General features: G+C 44.1%; 1 protein-coding gene across 1 annotated transcript in view; it reads left to right on the plus strand.

Moving 5' to 3' along the window:
- The first annotated feature begins 4,034 nt into the window (after window positions 1–4,034).
- Window positions 4,035–17,764, plus strand: part of ITIH5 (inter-alpha-trypsin inhibitor heavy chain 5) — a 43,255-nt gene continuing 29,525 nt past the window's right edge. Inside the window, 2 exon segments of the mRNA XM_087935316.1 lie at window positions 4,035–4,242; window positions 15,892–15,936. Coding sequence (XP_087791442.1) covers window positions 4,123–4,242; window positions 15,892–15,936 — 165 coding nt within the window. The 5' untranslated portion in view covers window positions 4,035–4,122.

Below are 17,764 nucleotides of genomic sequence, written 5' to 3' on the forward strand. Positions count from 1 at the left end.
TCAAAAAATCCTTTCTTTGTGAGCCCCTAGAAGCCAAGAGGGACATACGTGACAAATGTCAAGCTTGTAGGCTTTATGGTTCTGGAGATTTTGTGATGATGCGTGAGTGGTATTTCGCTTTGAGAGAGAGAAAGAGAGAGAGAGAGAGAGAGAGAGAGAGAGAGAATTCATTTGGGCTGTGTTTACCTAGACAGCCACTAGGTGGCAGAACGCCCTAAAAGAAGAACATCACAGATTCTCCACTGAGCTGATGTTAAATTCTGGTTTACAACATCATTCACTTTCACTTGTATGTCCGTTGTACGCTGTGGGTGCTTTATGGAACTCATCTTCAACCCTTCATATATCCTTCCAAACCTGATAGTTATTTACTCAACTCTCAGAAGCAAATCAATCAAAGATCCAATTGCTTCATAACACAGAGACACAAAGAAGAAGACGGGGTCAATGAATTTTCCAAAGCACCTGAAGGCAGGACAAGAAGCAATGGATGGAAAGTCACCGAGGAGAGAATTAACCAGCAGTTCAGCAGTTCAATACTCACCAGCTCAAGGCTGACTCATACTTCCAAGGTCAGGAAAATGAGGACCCGGATTTTTGGGGGAAATAGGCTGATTGTGTAAACCGCTTAGAGAGGCCTGGAAAGCACTAGGAAGCAGCATTTAACTCTAAATCTCTTTGTTATTGCTTCCGATGTTTGAGGGGCTGCCACAAAGAAGAAGAGGCGGTCAAGCTATTCTCCAAAGCAACTGAGGGCAGGCCAAGAAGCCATTCTATTCTATTCTATTCTATTCTATTCTATTCTATTCTATTCTATTCTATTCCATTCCATTCCATTCCATTCCATTCCATTCCATTCTCTATTCTATTCTATTCTATTCTATTCTATTCTATTCTATTCTATTCTATTCTATTCTATTCTATTCCATATTCTATTCTATTCTATTCCATTCTATTCTATTCTATTCTATTCTATTCTATTCTATTCTATTCTATTCTATTCCATTCCATTCCATTCCATTCTCTATTCTATTCTATTCTCTCTACTCTTCTCTACTCTACTCTACTCTACTCTACTCTACTCTACTCTATTCCATTCCATTCCATTCTATTCTATTCCATTCATTCCATTCATTCCATTCCATTCCATTATTCTATTCTATTCTATTCTATTCTATTCTATTCCTTCTATTCCTATTCTTCTCTTCTCATTCTCTCTTCTCTTCTCTTGTCTTCTCTTCTCTTCTTTTCTCTTCTCTTCTCTTCTCTTTTCTCCTCTACTCTTTATCTGACGTAGGATAGAGTTTCCTGGTTAAGCATGGGGCTGGACTAAAAGACCTTCAAGGACCCCCCCCCCAACTTTGTTGTTCTCCACAAAGGGGAAAGATGTGAAGAACGTTCCCTCCAACTTCAGTTTGGGCCTTGGTTTTGGGTGTCTCCATGAGCAGCTGTCTGGATTGGAGTCCTATCACTTCGTGCCAGCTGGCAACCCGCTCCAAGATCTGACTCAGAAGTGACCAGGGATTGAGTGAGATGCTGGCCTCACAGCCCAGATCTCGACATCTGCACAACTTCCAACATGGCTGAAGTGTTCTCCAGACTTTGTCCAAGGGACTGACCAAGGGTTCAGGCATGCCTTATGTCTGAACAGGCAACCAATCACTCAGGGCTTGCCCTGTTCACCACTGGCAGGCCCACTTCCCCGGCGGGTCCAATCGTGGGACACCCAGAGCCAAGCCAAACAGACCTTGGAAAGAGGTCAGAGAGCAAGTCAGACCAGGTGACTGGGGTGACGGGGAGACGCCGAAGGTTGCATTCAGACAACATCCCTGACTAGCCTAAATCAGAGGTGAGTAATTTGTGGATGGGCAAGTTTTTAGGGTTATCTGAGTGGTTAGGTGGCTATTCTGCTTTTCTCTCCAGGTGCCTCACAAAGGGATCTCTCTTTATTTTATCTCCACAATAACCTGATCTGAGAGAGTGGGACATGGCCAAAAGTGAGGAGATGGTAGAACTTGAACTATTTATTCAATTTTGTCCCATCTTTATTATTTTTAGGAAAAACAGGAGGTGATCCCTCTCCAATTTTCTCCACAACAACAATCTTGTGAGGCGGGTTGGGAGGAGAGAGAGAGACAGAGAGACAGAGAGAGGGAGAGAGGGAGGGGTGACGGAGGGTGAGGCAGAGAGGGAGGGAAGGGTGAGGGAAGGAGAAGGAGGGAGAGGGGAGGAGAGAGGGGAGAGGGGAAGAGGGCAGGAGAGGAGAGGGTGAGGGAGGGGAGAGGGAGGGAGGGTGAGGGAGGGAGAGGGAAGGAAAAGGGAGAGAGAGGAGAGGGAGAGAGAGGGAGGAAGGGAGGGAGGGAGAAGGAGGGAGGGAGGGGGGGGGGAGGAGGGAGAGGGAGGAGGGAGGAGGAGGGAGGGAGGGAGAGGAGAGCAGGAGGGAGGGAGGAGGGATAGGGAGGGAGGGATGGAGGAGAGGGAGGAGAGAGAAGGAGGGAAGGGAGGGAGAATGAGGAAGGAGGGAGAGGGAGGGAGAGGGAGGAGAGGGCAGGAGAAGGAGAGGGTGGGAGGGAGGGAGGGAGAGGGGAGGAAGGAGGGAGAGGGAGGAAGGAGAGGGGAGGGAGGGAGGAGGGAGAGGGAGGGAGGGAGGAGAGGGAGAGAGAAGGAGGAAGGGAGGGAGAGGGAGAGAGGGAGAGGTGAGAAAGATTGGCTGAGGCATTCTGGGAGTTGAAGTCCACCCATTTTAATGTTGCCAAGTCTGAGACTCACTACAATTTAGGGATGCTGGTCTGGCCGTCCCAGTGCAATCACGGCCCTTGGTTCTTTTCCCAGCCAGTTTGTCCTGGGGCCCAGCCGTTGTTCCATGGGGGGGCACATTCCCAGGCCAATGTCCCTACATCTTATCACGATGACCTTAGGGGAGAATATTTGAAGCTCAGGGTGGAAATGGGCGGGGGTGCTTGGTGCCCTCCGAGCTTGGAACCCACTTAGAGCTAAGGAGAAATTTTCTGACAGTGAGAACAATCAAGCTGTGGAACGGTTTGCCTGCAGACATTGTGCGTTCACTGGAGGTTTCTAAGAAGAGATTGGACAGAAATTTGTCTGAAATGGTACAGGGTTTCCTGCCTGAGCAGGGGGTTGGACTAGAAGACCTCCAAGGTCCCTTCCAACTCTGCTATTCTGTTCTGTTCTCTTCTGATCTCCCCTACTATCTTCTCTTTTCTCTTCCTTCTCTTCTCTTCTCCCCCTTCTCTTCCCCTCTTCTCTTCTCTTCTCTTCTCTTCTCTTCTCTTCTCCTCTCCTCTCCTCTCCTCTCCTCTCCTCTCTTCTCTTCTCTTCTCTTCTCTTCTCTTCTCCTCTCCTCTCCTCTCCTCTCTTCTCTTCTCTTCTCTTCCCTTCCCTTCCCTTCCATCCTCTCCTCTCTTCTCTTCTCCTTATTCTCTATTCTATCCTATTCTCTTGTTCTATCCTATCCTATTCTATTCTATACCGTGTTGGAGACCTGGGTTGGATGGTTGGTTTGTTGCTTGGATAGTTAGTTAGTTAGTTAGTTAGTTAGTTAGTTAGTTAGTTAGTTAGTTGTGCATTGGGTTGGACCAGAAGATCTCCAAGTTTCCTTCCAACTCTGTCATCCTGTCCTTTTTCAACCAATGACCCAGGGTGAGCGATAAACCCATTCAGTGTGAACCCAGCTTTGTTACGGGGAAAAGGAAGGAAAAAAACCAACAAGGCTGGAATCAACCCTTTCTAAAAAAACCCGAGACTCTCCAAATGCTTTTGACAAAGGCGACCCCTTTGTCACATCAGGGCCCTCCATCCCTGGTCCCCTCCCTGAGCAGAAGGAGACTTGAGGGCCACCAAACGTGGCAGGTGGAAATTCTCCGGCGCTTCCTCAGCCTTCGGCAGGAAGGGAACTCCAGCAAGGAACGGTGGCGGCGGCTTCTTGGCTCTGAGTGCTGCAGAAGGGCTGAACCGAGGGAGGAGGGAGGGAAAGGCAGCCAGCCAAGACAAGCTCAGGTCAGATGCGTTCCTCTTCCAGCTTGCTGGAGGCAGAAGTCAGAGGAAGGAGACCTTCTCCTCCTCCCTTTCTGACATCTGGCTCTTCGGGAGTCCCAACGCGCCATGGCCAGGCTCCTCTGGTTGGGGTGCAGCCTGCTGGCGGTTTCGGCGCAGCAAGATCCTGAACTCTTAGCCCGGGATTTGCAAGAGGCCGGGATTACGGATTATAACCTTATTGACAATGTAAGTTTGTTTTGTGTTTGTGAGGGGCGGGCAGGAGGGAGGGGGGGGAGAAGCTTAATCTGGGGGGGATGACAGCTGTGGGGTGATCCAGATGTGTGCTGAGCTTGGAATGGAAAAAGGAAGGGGTATTTTAGATAAGCAAATGTGCTCCTTTTAGGATGGGCCAGGCGACACGTTGTACGCCACTTGCTTTAATTATATTGTCAAAAAGTTGTTGTCTGTCTGTCAACCTTGTCTATCTGTCTGTCTGTCTGTCTCTCTCTCTCTCTAAATATCTATCATCTGTCTTATCTATTTATCTATCATCTATCTATATCTATCATTTATCTATCTATCTAATCTACCTACCTACCTCTTTATCTACCTACCTACCTATCATCTATCTAATCTACCTATCTACCTATCTACTTATCTACCTACCCATCTATCTATCCATCCATCCATCCATCCATCCATCCATCCATCCATCCATCCATCCATCCATCCATCCATCCATCCATCCATCCATCCATCTATCTATCTATCTATCTATCTATCTATCTATCTATCTATCTATCTATCCAGAATAACAGAATAACAAAATAATAGAGTTGGAAGGGACTTTGGAGGTCTTCTATTCCAACCCCTGTAGAAGCAGGGGACCTATACCAATTCAGACTAATTCTTCTCCAATCTCTTCTTAAAAACCTCCAGCATTGAAGCCCCTACAATCTCTTTCTCCCCCCCCCTTTCCTCCCTCCCTCTCTCCCTCCTCCCTCCCTCCTTTCTTCCTTCTCTCTCTCTCTCTCCTTTGCTCCCCCTCTCTCTCTTCCCTTCACTCCCTTCCCCCCTCCCTCTCTCCTTTCCTCCCTCCCTCCTTTCTGCCTTCTCTCTTTCTCCTTCTCTCTTCTCCTCCCTCCCTCCCTTCTTTTTCTCTCTCTTCTCCTCCCTCCCTCCCATAAATGTAAGAGTAACGTAATGTGACTCTTCATATTAAGGCGGATTCAAACTTCTCCAGGCTTTTGACTGCGGTTGTGATTTTTGACTCTCGAACCAAGCTCAGAAGTGTAGGCAATCTCCTCCCTTGGACAACGCCTTTCTAAATCCTTGAGGTGCTCGTGGCAATGGAGCTGAGTAGAGCCTCCAAGGTCAGCTGCAGTATACCATAGGAGACGTAAAGTGCTGAGGGGAAACCACAGAGGGAGTTTTGCCATCTAACAGCTTCATTTTATGATGCCTGGAAGCCTTTGGCTGCTTGCTGTAGAGACTGCGCAAGAATAAATAGACCCTTGATCTCATTCAACCAAACAGAGCGCTGAGCTTTTTGTCTTAAAGTTTTCAGTTTGCTCACACCTTCTGTGCAATTTCAAACATACTATTTCTGGAATTTGCCTGACGTTCTGTAACTTTTTTGCTTCTCTCCCCTTTCGTGTATTTGCTGTGCCTTATCTTGCTTGAAAACAAAATATAATTTTCTTTGGGGAATTAAAAAAAAAAAGCCAAATAAATTTCTTGAATCCTCCCTAAGGCAGTTTTGAACCTCCCAAATAGGTCGGCATACTCCAAAGAAAAAACTTATTTTTTTTTTTTCAAAATGAAAGGAGCTTTAATATCTGGGTTCTTGCGAAGATAAATTGCTACTGCAACTCATGTTTCTTCTTTGCTTTTTTGTGACTTTTAAATCAAGACATACAGTCAGTAAAAAAACTAATAATGTCATTTTCTAGTGTAACTAAAGTGTAAATTGCAAGCAATTTTTCTCAGCCGGCGATAGTCTGCATAGTTATTTTTGTCAGAGAGCCCCTTTTAAGAGCTCAGTTTCAGTTAATTCAACTGAGTTGCATGTGAATCTATTATGAATAATAAAAAAAAAAACCTGTGCAGGACTTCCTGGGTAATATTCACATAACCTGTCATTATAGCAGGAAGAGAATTACCTTGATGGTTATTTTACAGTGGCATAAAATCTGGAGTCTGTAGGGGCTTGTCCAACAAAGAAATGCTATTAAAAGGCATATACTTTTGGGAGGTGCTTTCATCGTACACAAAAGCGAATGTCTTTTTATTATAACGTTTGTTCATGGGGAAAGCTGCTGTCAGACTCCCGGTTCAGATAAAGTGGTTATAGAATTATGGATTAATTATATGGAAATTGGAGACTGGATTAACCTACTTCTTGGGTCTGCCAAATGTAGTGTGAACTCTCTGTTGTGTTGGATCTACGCAATATTACACCCCTGATGAATTTTAAAACCTAAATACTACAAAGCCACAGAGGACCAGTGTTTAGAGTGCAGTACTGCAGGCTACTTCTGCTGACTGCCAGCTGCTTGCAATTTGGCAATTCAAATCCCACCAGGCTCAAGGTTGACTCAGCCTTCTATCCTTCCGAGGTGGGCGCAAGAGGCTGACTCCATAAACCTCTTAGAGAGGGCTGTGAAGCACTGTGAAGTGGTATATAAGTCTAAGGGCTATTGCAATGATAGATAAATAGATAGATAGATAGATAGACAGACAGATAGATAGATAGATAGATAGATAGATAGATAGATAGATAGATAGATAGATAGATAGATAGATAGATAGATAGATAGATAGATAGATAGATAGATAGATAGATAGATAGATAGATAGATAGATAGAAAGAAAGAACAAGCAAGCCGTGGTGGCACAGTGGTTAGAGTGCAGTATTACAAGGCCAACTCTGCCCACTGCCAGCAGTTCAATCCTAACCTGCTCAAGGTTGACTCAGCCTTCCATCCTTCCGAGGATTGCTAAATACAGGTAGCCCTTGACATACAACCACAATTGATTGCCCGACCTTTCTGTTCCTAAGTGAGACGTTTGTTAAATGAGTTTTACCCCATTTCATGACTTTTCTTGCCAGAGTTGTTAACGGTTGTTAAGTGAATCTGGATTTCCCCCATGGATTTGGCTTGTCCGAAGGTCTCAAAAGAGGGGGGGGCGTGTGACCCTGGGGACATACAACCACCGTAAATGTGAGTCAGTCACCAAGCATCTGAATTTTGATCACGTGACCACAGGGGATGCTGCAATGGTCGTACATGTGAAAAAGGGTCGCAAGTCACCCTTTTTCACTGCTGTTGTAACTTTGAACGGCCACTAAATGGATGGCTGTAAGTTGAGGACTACCTGTAAAGTTAATATATTATGCAGATGACTTACAACAGATCATTTAGTAACCCTTCAAAATTGTAGCAGTGCTGAAAAAAAGTAACTAATGATCATTTTATATACTTAAGTCAGATTTGCATTGCTAAAGGTAGTCCTCAACGTATAACAGTTCACTTAGTGACCATTCAAAGTTACAACGGCACTGAAAAAAAGCGACCAATGACCATTTTTCATTCGTATGACCGTTGCAGCATCCCCAGGGTCACGTGATTTACATTTGGATGCTTGACAACTGATTCACATTTGTGATGGTCGCAGAGTCCTGGGGGTTTTGTGCTCCTCTTTTGCGACCTTCTGAAAAGGAAAGTCTAATGGTGGAAGCCCGATTCACTTAACAACCGTGTGACTAATTTAAGACCGGCATGGATTCGCTTAACAAATGTGGTGAGGAAAATGGAGGCTAGCTCACTCTGCCAATTTCTGGGCGCAATTGTGGTTGTACTGCACAGTTCACTTAACAAATGCACTGACTCGTTTTATATCTGTGGGCCCCCCCAAAATATGTCATTACATTACATCCATGATGTGGCATGTGCCACAGGTGGCATGCAGTGCCATTTGTGCGGGCACGCAAGCCCCACGCAAATTTACCTCACTGCGCATGCGCATGCCTCTCACCTGATTTTTGGGCCTTTTTCGGCCTGTCAGAGGCTTGAGGGAAGCCTCTGCAGGCTTTGCAGGGTGAAAAATAGGCCTGCTTTATCACTTCCTGTATTTCTGGAAATACCAGAAGTGACAAAACGGGTCCATTTTTTTGGCCTGCGGTGGCTTCCGTCAAACCTCTGGCAGGCTGAGAAAGGCCTCAAACAGACTGAAAATCAGCTGGGAGGCGCTGTGCAGGTAAGGGGGTGGTGCTGGGAATTGCGCATGCATGCGCAGGGGGCAGGTTGTGTGTGCATTGCCTTCTGGGTGCTGGTGTGTAAGTGAGTGCGTGCAATTGCTTGCACAGTTTTTGGCACAGGAGCCCAGAAAGGTTAGGCACCACTGCATTATGTGCTTTATCAAACAGCGGGCTCATAATTTTCTCACGCGTGAGAAGTCAGGATGTTTCTGATTTTTTTTTCCCCCAGAATGAACAGGATGACAAACAGAGGGGTTTGGTGCAGCTGTTGCAATGGATTATATCGGAGAAAGGCAGGTTTTTAGAAACGGAGCCCATGAGTAATAACTCATTGCAAAACCAACAGTGTTCCAGTTGGCCAGCGCCAAATCTCTCTTTTCAGGAGAGGAGAAAGGAAGGAAACACTTAATGGGCTGTTTAATAAGGTGGCAAAAATCATTTGCCATCAAGTGATCAGGAAGTTTGCTGCTTTTTAACCTGAACTTTTAAATGGAAGATCTTGCTTATTTAAAGTTTTAATGTTTTATGCGGTGTTTGATGCGATGCCTAAAGTCCCCTGGGGTGAGATGGGTGGCATATGAGTTTAATAAATAAATAGATAAATAATAAATAAAGCTTCCAGTGATGAAGCTCCCACAACTTCTGAAGGCAACTTCTCTTCCATGGGTTGATCATTCTCACTGTCAGAATATTTCTCCTTATTTCTAGCTTCAATCTCTCCTTGTTCAGTTTCCATCCATTATTCCTTGTCTGGTCTTTGGGTGCCTTGGAAAATAGCTTGACCCCTTCCTCCTCTCTGTAGCAGCCCCTCAAATATTGGAAGACCGCTATCCTGTCTCCCCTGGTCCTTCTCTTCACTAGACTAGCCAGGCCCAGTTCCCGTAACCGTTCTTCATATGTTTTAGCCTCCAGTCCCCTAATCATCCTCGTTGGTCTTCTTTGTACTTTTTCTAGAGTTTCCGCATCTTTTTTATAGTGTGGTGATCAAAACTGGATGCAGTACTCTAGGTATGGTCTTACTAAGGCTTTATAGCAGGGGTGAGATTCAAAATTTTTAACAACTGGTTCTGTGGGCATAGCTAGGTGGGCATGGCCATGTAACTGGGTGGGCGTAGCTTCTTCTTTTTTTGCACCCCCCCCCATTTTTTGGGCCTCCTGGGCCTCAGGAAAGCCTCCTGAGCGAAGCAGTAAGACAGTGAGGGGAATCCCGGAACAGCTGATCATAGGAACAGCTGATCATCAGGACGGAGAAAAAAGGAGTGACTGAGCATGGAAGAACGCAGTCCGTGATGTCGGGCATGTGCACGGTGTGACGCATGTGTGATAAGGACTGACCGGGTGGGGAGGGGAAGGGCGAGAAGAGAGGGGTGGAGCCAGCCAGGCGCACGATTTGCTGGTTTTCCAAACTGGGCAGAATCATAACAACCGGTTCTATAGAACCGGCCCGAACCGGTAGAATCCCACCCCTGCTTTATAGGATGGTATTAGTACCTCCCTTGATCTCGATTGCATCCCTCTGTTAATACAATTTAGGATTGCATTGGCTTTTTGGGCTGCTGCTGCACACTGCTGGCTCCTATTTAGCTGGTTGTCCACTAAGACCCCAAGATCCCTCTCCCAGTTACTGCTATTGAGCCTGGTTTCACCCAGTCTATATGTGCACTTTTGTTTTTTCTTGCCTAAGTGTAGGACTTTACAAATTTTCATTTTGTTAGTGTTGTTTGGGGGGTGATTCCTCCTGAGAGCAAAAGTAACTGTTCTGCAGTTGTCAATTCTACTGTAAATACCGCCGAGAATTGTGATGTTTGTGTCCTGCCCTTTTGAGATCTCCCTTCCTGCCTTTTGCTCTGCGTTCCTTTTCGCTCCAAGGACCATGAAAGTAGAGAGTTACAACAGATCTCATATATTTTTGGCACAGAGGGCTGGTTTTGCTCCAGCGCCTTGGCACATTTGAAGCTTCGTGTAAGCAATCTTAAAATCATCCCTCTGGGTGAACAGATCCCTATGCAGTGATGATGCAGAGAAAAATATAAATAGTAGAATAACAAGAGTTTGGAAGGGACCTTAGAGGTCTTCTAGTCCAACCCCTGCTTAGGCAGGAAACCCTACACCATTTCAGACAAATGACTGTCCAATCTCTCTTGAAAAACTTCCAGTGTTGGAGCATTTACAACTTCTGGAGGCCAGCTGTTCCACTGGTTAATTGTTCTCACTGTCAGGAAATTCCTCCTTAGTTCTAAGTTGCTTCTCTCCTTGATGAGTTTCCATCCATTGCTTCTTGTCCTGCCCTCAAGTGCTTTGGAGAATAGCTTGACTCCCTTTTCTTTGGGGCAGCCCCTGAGATAGACCGCTATCATGTCACCCCAAATCCTCCTTTTCATCAGACTAGACATACCCAGTTTCCAGAAACCGTTCTTCATATGTTTTAGCCCTTAATCATCCCTTAATCCTCTTTGTTGCTCTTCTCTGAACTCTTTCTAGAGTCTCAACATCTTTTTTTACACCGTGGCGGCCAAAACCGGATGTTGTATTCCAAGGACGACCTTACCAAGGCATCATAAAGTAGTAATGCTTCACATGATCTTGATTCTATCCCTCTCGGTCTTAAACTCCCCGTCTTTCATCCTGGAGGTTTGAGGAAGAGGTTGCAACCTGCGAGGGGCCAGTCTGCTCTTCGTTTTGCAGAGTGCAATAACAAGGCTTTCCACCACCAATCTTGAGTTTTTCAAACAGTGGTTCTTGAGCTTCTGCAAAGCCTCGACGGAGTTCTGCGAGAGACTAGCCGAAAAAACTAAATTTAAAAAAGCCATTTAAACACAGCTTGGGGCATCTGTGGCCATATCCCTAAGGAACAACCATCTACATTCCAGTTCCCTAAACAGTGATTCGCTTGGTTAAAACATTAACTGCCCGAGCCGTGGTGAAAATTATGTTTTAATCTTTGTACATTGGAAAAGTTAATGTTGCGTTGACTTTGCTGTTTGTACTGCATTTATCCGTGATTGCAGGGGGATGGCTGGAGCTATCGGGGGGGGGGGGTAGGGATCTGTTTGTACAGGTGATCCTTGATTTATGACCATAATTGAGCCCAGAATTTACATTGCTGGAAAATTTGTTGCGTGAGCTTTGCCCCATTTCACAGCTTCTCTTGCTACGTTAGTTAAGCGAATCGCTGCCGTTCTTCAATTAGTCACGTAGTTGTTAAGTGAATCTGGCTTCCCCGTTGAATTTGCTTGTCAGACGGTCGCAAAAGGGGATCGCGTGACTGGGACATTGCAACCGTCATTGCCTCCCCCAATAGAAAGTCCCGGCATGTTTTATAGGCATAAAATCAAATTAAGCCCCTCCCCACAAATTAAGGCCTATATTAAACATGCAAAATGGTGGAGAATGGTGGGGGGAGGGCTTGCTGTTAGGAAGCACTTTTGTTGCATACCCGGATATGGTGCTGCCTGCGTTGACTTTGGCGTTGGTGGGGCACTTCGTATCGGGAGACCTTCCACCACCGTTGCTTTCCCTTCTCCCCATGCTGCCGGCGTTTGGCGCAGCCACGCGTGGCCAGCCAGGGCTCCTCCCTGCAATCGGAGCCCGGCGGAGACACTCGGCTTCAGGCGCTCCTGTCACCGCCTTCCCTTCGCCTTCAAAGGCAAAGCCAATTCTTTTAAAAATGACGCCCTACTACCGGTGAACATAGCAGTGAACATAGAATAGAATAGAATAGAATAGAATAGAATAGAATAGAATGGAATGGAATGGAATGGAATGGAATGGAATGGAATGGAATGGAATGGAATGCAATGCAATGCAATGCAATGCAATGCAAGCAATGGAATGCAATGGAATGCAATGGAATAGAATAGAATAGAATAGAATAGAATAGAATAGAATAGAATAGAATAGAATAGAATAGAATAGAATAGAATAGAATAGCAGAGTTGGAAGGGACCTTGGAGGTCTTCTAGCTCAAGCAGGAGAACCTATACTATTTCAAATAGGTGGCTGTCTAGTTTCTTCTTAAAGACCTCCAGCGACAGATCATCCACCACTTCCGGAGGTCAGTCGTTCCACTGATTAATTGTTCTCATTAATTGTTCTCACTCTCAGGAAATTTCTCCTGAGTTCTACGTTGCTTAAAGCATGGATTGCAAGCGCAAGAACTCTGACTTGCAAGTTCCAACATTTTCCAGGGGTTTCCCCCCCCCCCCGCCCCTCCAAACAGGCAGCTTGGCTGGGAGTCAAAAATCTTGCGTTCTTTCATACAGCTTCTGCACGTTCGCCATTCAACCCAGCAGAGGACAATACAAAGCAAATCCCATCTGCTCTTTGATCTAGTTCTGTCATGGCCGAGAGGGAGAGCCCGGGTGGGAGGGTGAGTCTAGGGAGATACAAACTCCATGGCTGAGAATATTGTCGTCGCGCTGCTGTGTAGGATTTTTATAACTTAAATATTTATAACCAGCACTTTGGACTCCATCTAAGGAACGTTCAGAGCAGCCAACAGTCTCCTCAGCCAAACGAACCCTGGATAGCAAAAGTGATGCAGAAGTTAAATATTCCAAGAATGCAGCATGGGTATAATATTATAAAATGGCAATGTTATGGCAATGTTGAGGCTTGTGGACTTCAATATGGCTGGCTGGGGAATTCTGGGAGTTGAAGTCCACAAGAGAATACCTTATGCCACCAGGCTTGAAATATTGGACCGGGACAACCTAGAACTTCAGCTTCAACCGCAACAATACAAGCGCACACAACAGATACAAACTCAACGTTAACCTCTCCAGATTTGATTGCAGGAAGTACCACTTCAGCAACAGAGTGGTCAATGCCTGGAATGCACTACCTGACTCTGTTGTTACATCCTCTAACCCTCCCACTCCTTTAACCTCAAACGATCCACAATTGACCTCACCCCATTCCTAAGAGGCCTTTAAGGGGCGTGCATAAGTGCACCATCGTGCCTCCGGTCCCTGTCCTATTGTCCCCATTTATTCGTACCTATTTCCTGTATTCTTACTCATATTTATACTTATACCTATTATCTTGTAAGCGATTGACAAATAAAATAAATAAAATAAAAATAAATAAACTATGCCGCCTACGATCTGATCTAAGCTTAGTACCCAAAATTGCCTGCTACAACGTCCTACCTGTCAGTGATTTCTTCAGCTTCAACCACACTAACACATAGGCAAACAATAGATACAAACTCAAAGTAAACCGCTCCACACTCAATGGCAGAAAATATGACTTCAGCAACAGAGAGGTCAATACCTGGAACTCACTACCTGACTCTGTTATTACATCCTCAAACCCCCAAAACTTTAACCTTAAACTGTCTACCGTGGACCTCGCCCCATTCCTAAGAGGTCTGTAAGGGAGCATGCATAAGCGCACCAGTGTGCCTACCGTTCTGTCCTACTGTTCCCATTTATTCACACTCATTTACTATGTATATACTTACACCTGTTTGTACTTATATGTTTACATGTTATGTTCATACTTATACTTGTTTTCTCATACATGCTTGACAAACGAAATAACTAACTAACTAACTAAATACATACATAAAATAATGTGTCAAAGTTGCCATGGTTAGGCACCCTGATCTAGAATGCCCTGCACAATAATATATCTCTAGATGAGAATTAAATAGCATGAAAAAGAGGTTGTTACAAGCTTCACAAGACAGGAAGTTAACAATTCAACAATCCCACGGGAGGGAAAAATATGAAAACTAGAATTGTTGGAAATTTTCTTTTCAGTTCTGCTTCACTGGGACATAGGAGAACAATGCTGGAGAATATACAAATTAGGAATGAGGAAATTTAAGCCTCTTTTATTTCTCATGTTTTAAAATTTCTCTAATCCAGGGGTCGGCCACCTTAAACACTCAAAGAGCCATTTGGACCTGTTTTCCCACAGAAAACACCAGGAGTCACAAAACCCTTTTGACATCTAAAGTGAAGAGAACACTGCATATATCATTTAAAAAAAAACCTTTATGCTATGCATAAAAAAATTCTAGTATGTTGCATTTATGAAATCATTGAACTGCTAGAGAGAAAACGATTTTATATTTCTGTAGGCAACAAAAACATTTTGAGCTCCAAAAAAAAAAAAGATGGGTCAAAAAAACTCAATAAATCGCATGCCGGTGGGTGTCGCATATTGGTGGTTGTTGTGACGCATATTTTGAGCAGTAGGGAGCTGCAGCAGAGGGATGAAAGAACTGACCCCTGCCCTAATCATTTTAGCTGGATCCGAGAATTTTTGTAAAAGAGTTTGCATTAAAACATATATATTTATTTTGGTGTGTATTCTTCTAAACATAGGCATTTTTATTGTAATGGACATGATTTTTATACGTTTGTGTATGACAGTGTGAGGTGTGTGTGTGTGTGTTTGTGTATATGTGTGCATGTGTAAAATACTGTTTTTATGGTTCCTCAGATAAGTCATTTGTACTTTACTTTCACTAAATGATAAATTCTCCTAAGAGCTTGAATAAAAATAATAATACAGATAGCCTTCGTTTAGCAAGTGCCTCATTTAGCGTTCGTTCTCAGTTACAACTATGAGAAAAAAGTAACTTTATGATCAATCCTCTTATTTACGGCTTTCACACGGCTATATTATGAAGCCAAGGAAAACGGAAATAAGATAACAAGCACAGTTGTGGTATCATTGAGCGACCATTTGCTTAATGATTGAGCTGCCAATCTGAATTGTGGTTGCTAAATAAGGACTATCTGTAATAATATTAATTTATTAAATTAATATGTACCTGACTCTGGCCATTTTTTTTTGTAGTGTATATTTTTTATATATATAAAAGCAAAATACCACTCACGCAGCATCACAAAATCTCCAGAACTGTAAAGCCTACAAACTTGAAATTTGGCATGTATGTTCCTCTTGGCTTCTAGGTGCTAAGAAAAGATTTTTCGAAATGACCATTAGATCATTAGTATTTCCTATATTATTATTAACACGCTCTGATGCTAAGGAGTTCTACTCCCCCTCCCCACCTGAAAAGAAATCTCTTCCAAAGGCAAAACAGCAGAGGACAGGAGTTTCCATTTCTGTTTCCATTTTACTTTCACAGCAGCAAGGAGCTTTAGTACAGAACAGTTGAGCTAAGCCACACCCAGGCTCCTTGCTGTCTCCTTCTTGCTCACACAGCAAATACTGCTTCAGTTTCCAAACAGCTCTCAACTCTCTCACATACTGACAGGATGCTGGCCAGATGAATAACCCTTCCCGCCTTATTTTCCTCCCCAAAAACTAAGACCTATCACAAAGTTTCGTAGCAAAGCACAGGAATCAAGCTAATGTTTTAAATAACCTAACAAACTGCAAAATGTGGGGGGAAAGTCTACATTTTGAGCAATAAGTGTTCAGATAGTGCACTGGTTAAATAATGAGACATTATATCCGTTTATAATCAGGGGCTAACTGTCCACAATTCTCTCTCATTATTCATGGAGGCTTAGCAGCCAACCTAAGGATGCAGAAATGGCTTCTGACAAGCCTAACATTTAAAAAGCACCATTCTGACTTCTGCTGAAGATCTTGGTTCCCGTTTTTAGTGGAAAACACCTTCTTGAGTGATGGTCTCTCTTCCTTTGCAGGTTGCACGGAGAGTCCCAAGACAGACCCGGTTTCTGCAGAGATTGGTGGGTAATATTCTGAGTGCAAATTGTTCTCGTCTTGCAAGAAATTGTCAGTAATCGCCCTCTCCTAACTACGTAATGAAAAAGGCAGGCTTGTATCAGGAAACCTTCCCCGAGGCTGCAAAATGCAAACCATCTAAGCCATTCTTCTCACATCTTGTGCAGAAAGAAGAACAGATGAAGAAATAAAGACGCGTTTCTAAATCTTTCCTGTGTGCTACACTTCTAGATTGGCCAAGGGAGAGTAGGTGGCAACACCAGCTTGGATGTTTCCCTGACCAACCAAGAGCTAATCAAAGTCTGATGTAATTAGCATTGGGATGGGAGACCACTAAGACTCTCCCAGAACTGTAGACTACACTTGGACACTAAAAAAAAAAAAAAGCCATAGATTAACACACCCCACTTTCTACATTGTTTTAAAAACTGTGTGCGAGGTAGCGTTTGCATTGCTATTATATGTTTAATGCAATGATTGGATTGACCCTTTTTTTTTTCTGGATGTGCAATCATCTGTCTAAATAGGACAGCCTGGTAAGGTGGGGGTTGTTGCTGTGGATTCCTGCAATGGCAGAAGGGTTGGACTAGATGATCTCCAAGCTCCCTTCCAGCTCTTACATTCTGTTATTTCGGAAACATTCTAACCCAGACACAGAAAACTCAATTCAAGGTTAACAACAAAGAAAGAAAGAAAGAAAGAAAGAAAGAAAGAAAGAAAGAAAGAAAGAAAGAAAGAAAGAAAGAAAGAGCAAAAATACAGACCTTAATGAGTAGCTTTGCTTATCACCCTTTGCACATACCAAAATCAGGACACCATAATCTGGTATCAAACCAGAACCAAGATTAGAGAGTCAGGATACAAACTAGCAACAAGCGAAGCGTTAATACCGCTTTATCAGTGGTGGGATTCAAAAAAATTTACTATTGTGGGCATGGCTTGGTGGGCATGGTGTGGCTTGGTGGGCGTGGCAGGGAATGGATACTGCAAAATCCCCATTCCCCCACCCCCACCCCACTAACCTGCTTTCCAGCTCCATTCTCCTGTGCAGGGCAACAAAAGAAGACCCAGCTGATCAGCTGGGATTCAATGGGAGGCGGAGAATAGATGGGGGCGGGGCCAGTCAGAGGTGGTATTTGCCGGTTCTCCAAACTACTCAAAATTTCCACTACCGGTTCTCAGAACTGGTCAGAACTGGCTGAATACCCACCTCTGCACTTTATGATCTTGGTAAGATCAAACTTGGACTATTACATCCAGTTCTGGTCGCCATGATATAAAAAAATATGTTGAGGTTCTAGAAAGAGTGCAGAGAAGAACCGCAAAGAGATGATTAGGGGGCTGGAGGCTAAAAGATACGATGAACAGAAACTGGGTATGTCTAGTCTGACAAAGAGAAGGACAATAACAGAATAACAGAGTTGGAAGGGACCTGGGAGGTCTTCTAGTCCAACCCCCGCTCAGGTAGGAGACCCAATACCAGGTCAGACAAATGGTCGTCCAGTCTCTTCTTGAAATCTTCCAGTGTTGGAGCATTTTACAAGTTCTGGAGGCAAGTTGTTCTACTGGTTCATTGTTCTCCCTGTCAGTAAATTCCTTCTAAGTTCAAAGTTGCTTCTCTTCTTAATGAGTTTCCACCCATTACTTCTCATCCTGCCCTCAGGTGCTTTGGAGAAGAGGTATAGAATAGAATAGAATAGAATAGAATAGAATAGAATAGAATAGAATAGAAAAGAAAATGGAATGGAATGGAATGGAATGGAATGGAGTGGAGTGGAGTGGAGTGGAATGGAATGGAATGGAATGGAATAGAATAGAATAGAATAGAATAGA

Source organism: Pseudonaja textilis, chromosome 5 (assembly GCF_049901715.1).
Source record: "Pseudonaja textilis isolate UNSWEBS1 chromosome 5, rPseTex1.2, whole genome shotgun sequence".
Taxonomy (NCBI): Eukaryota; Metazoa; Chordata; class Lepidosauria; order Squamata; family Elapidae; genus Pseudonaja; species Pseudonaja textilis.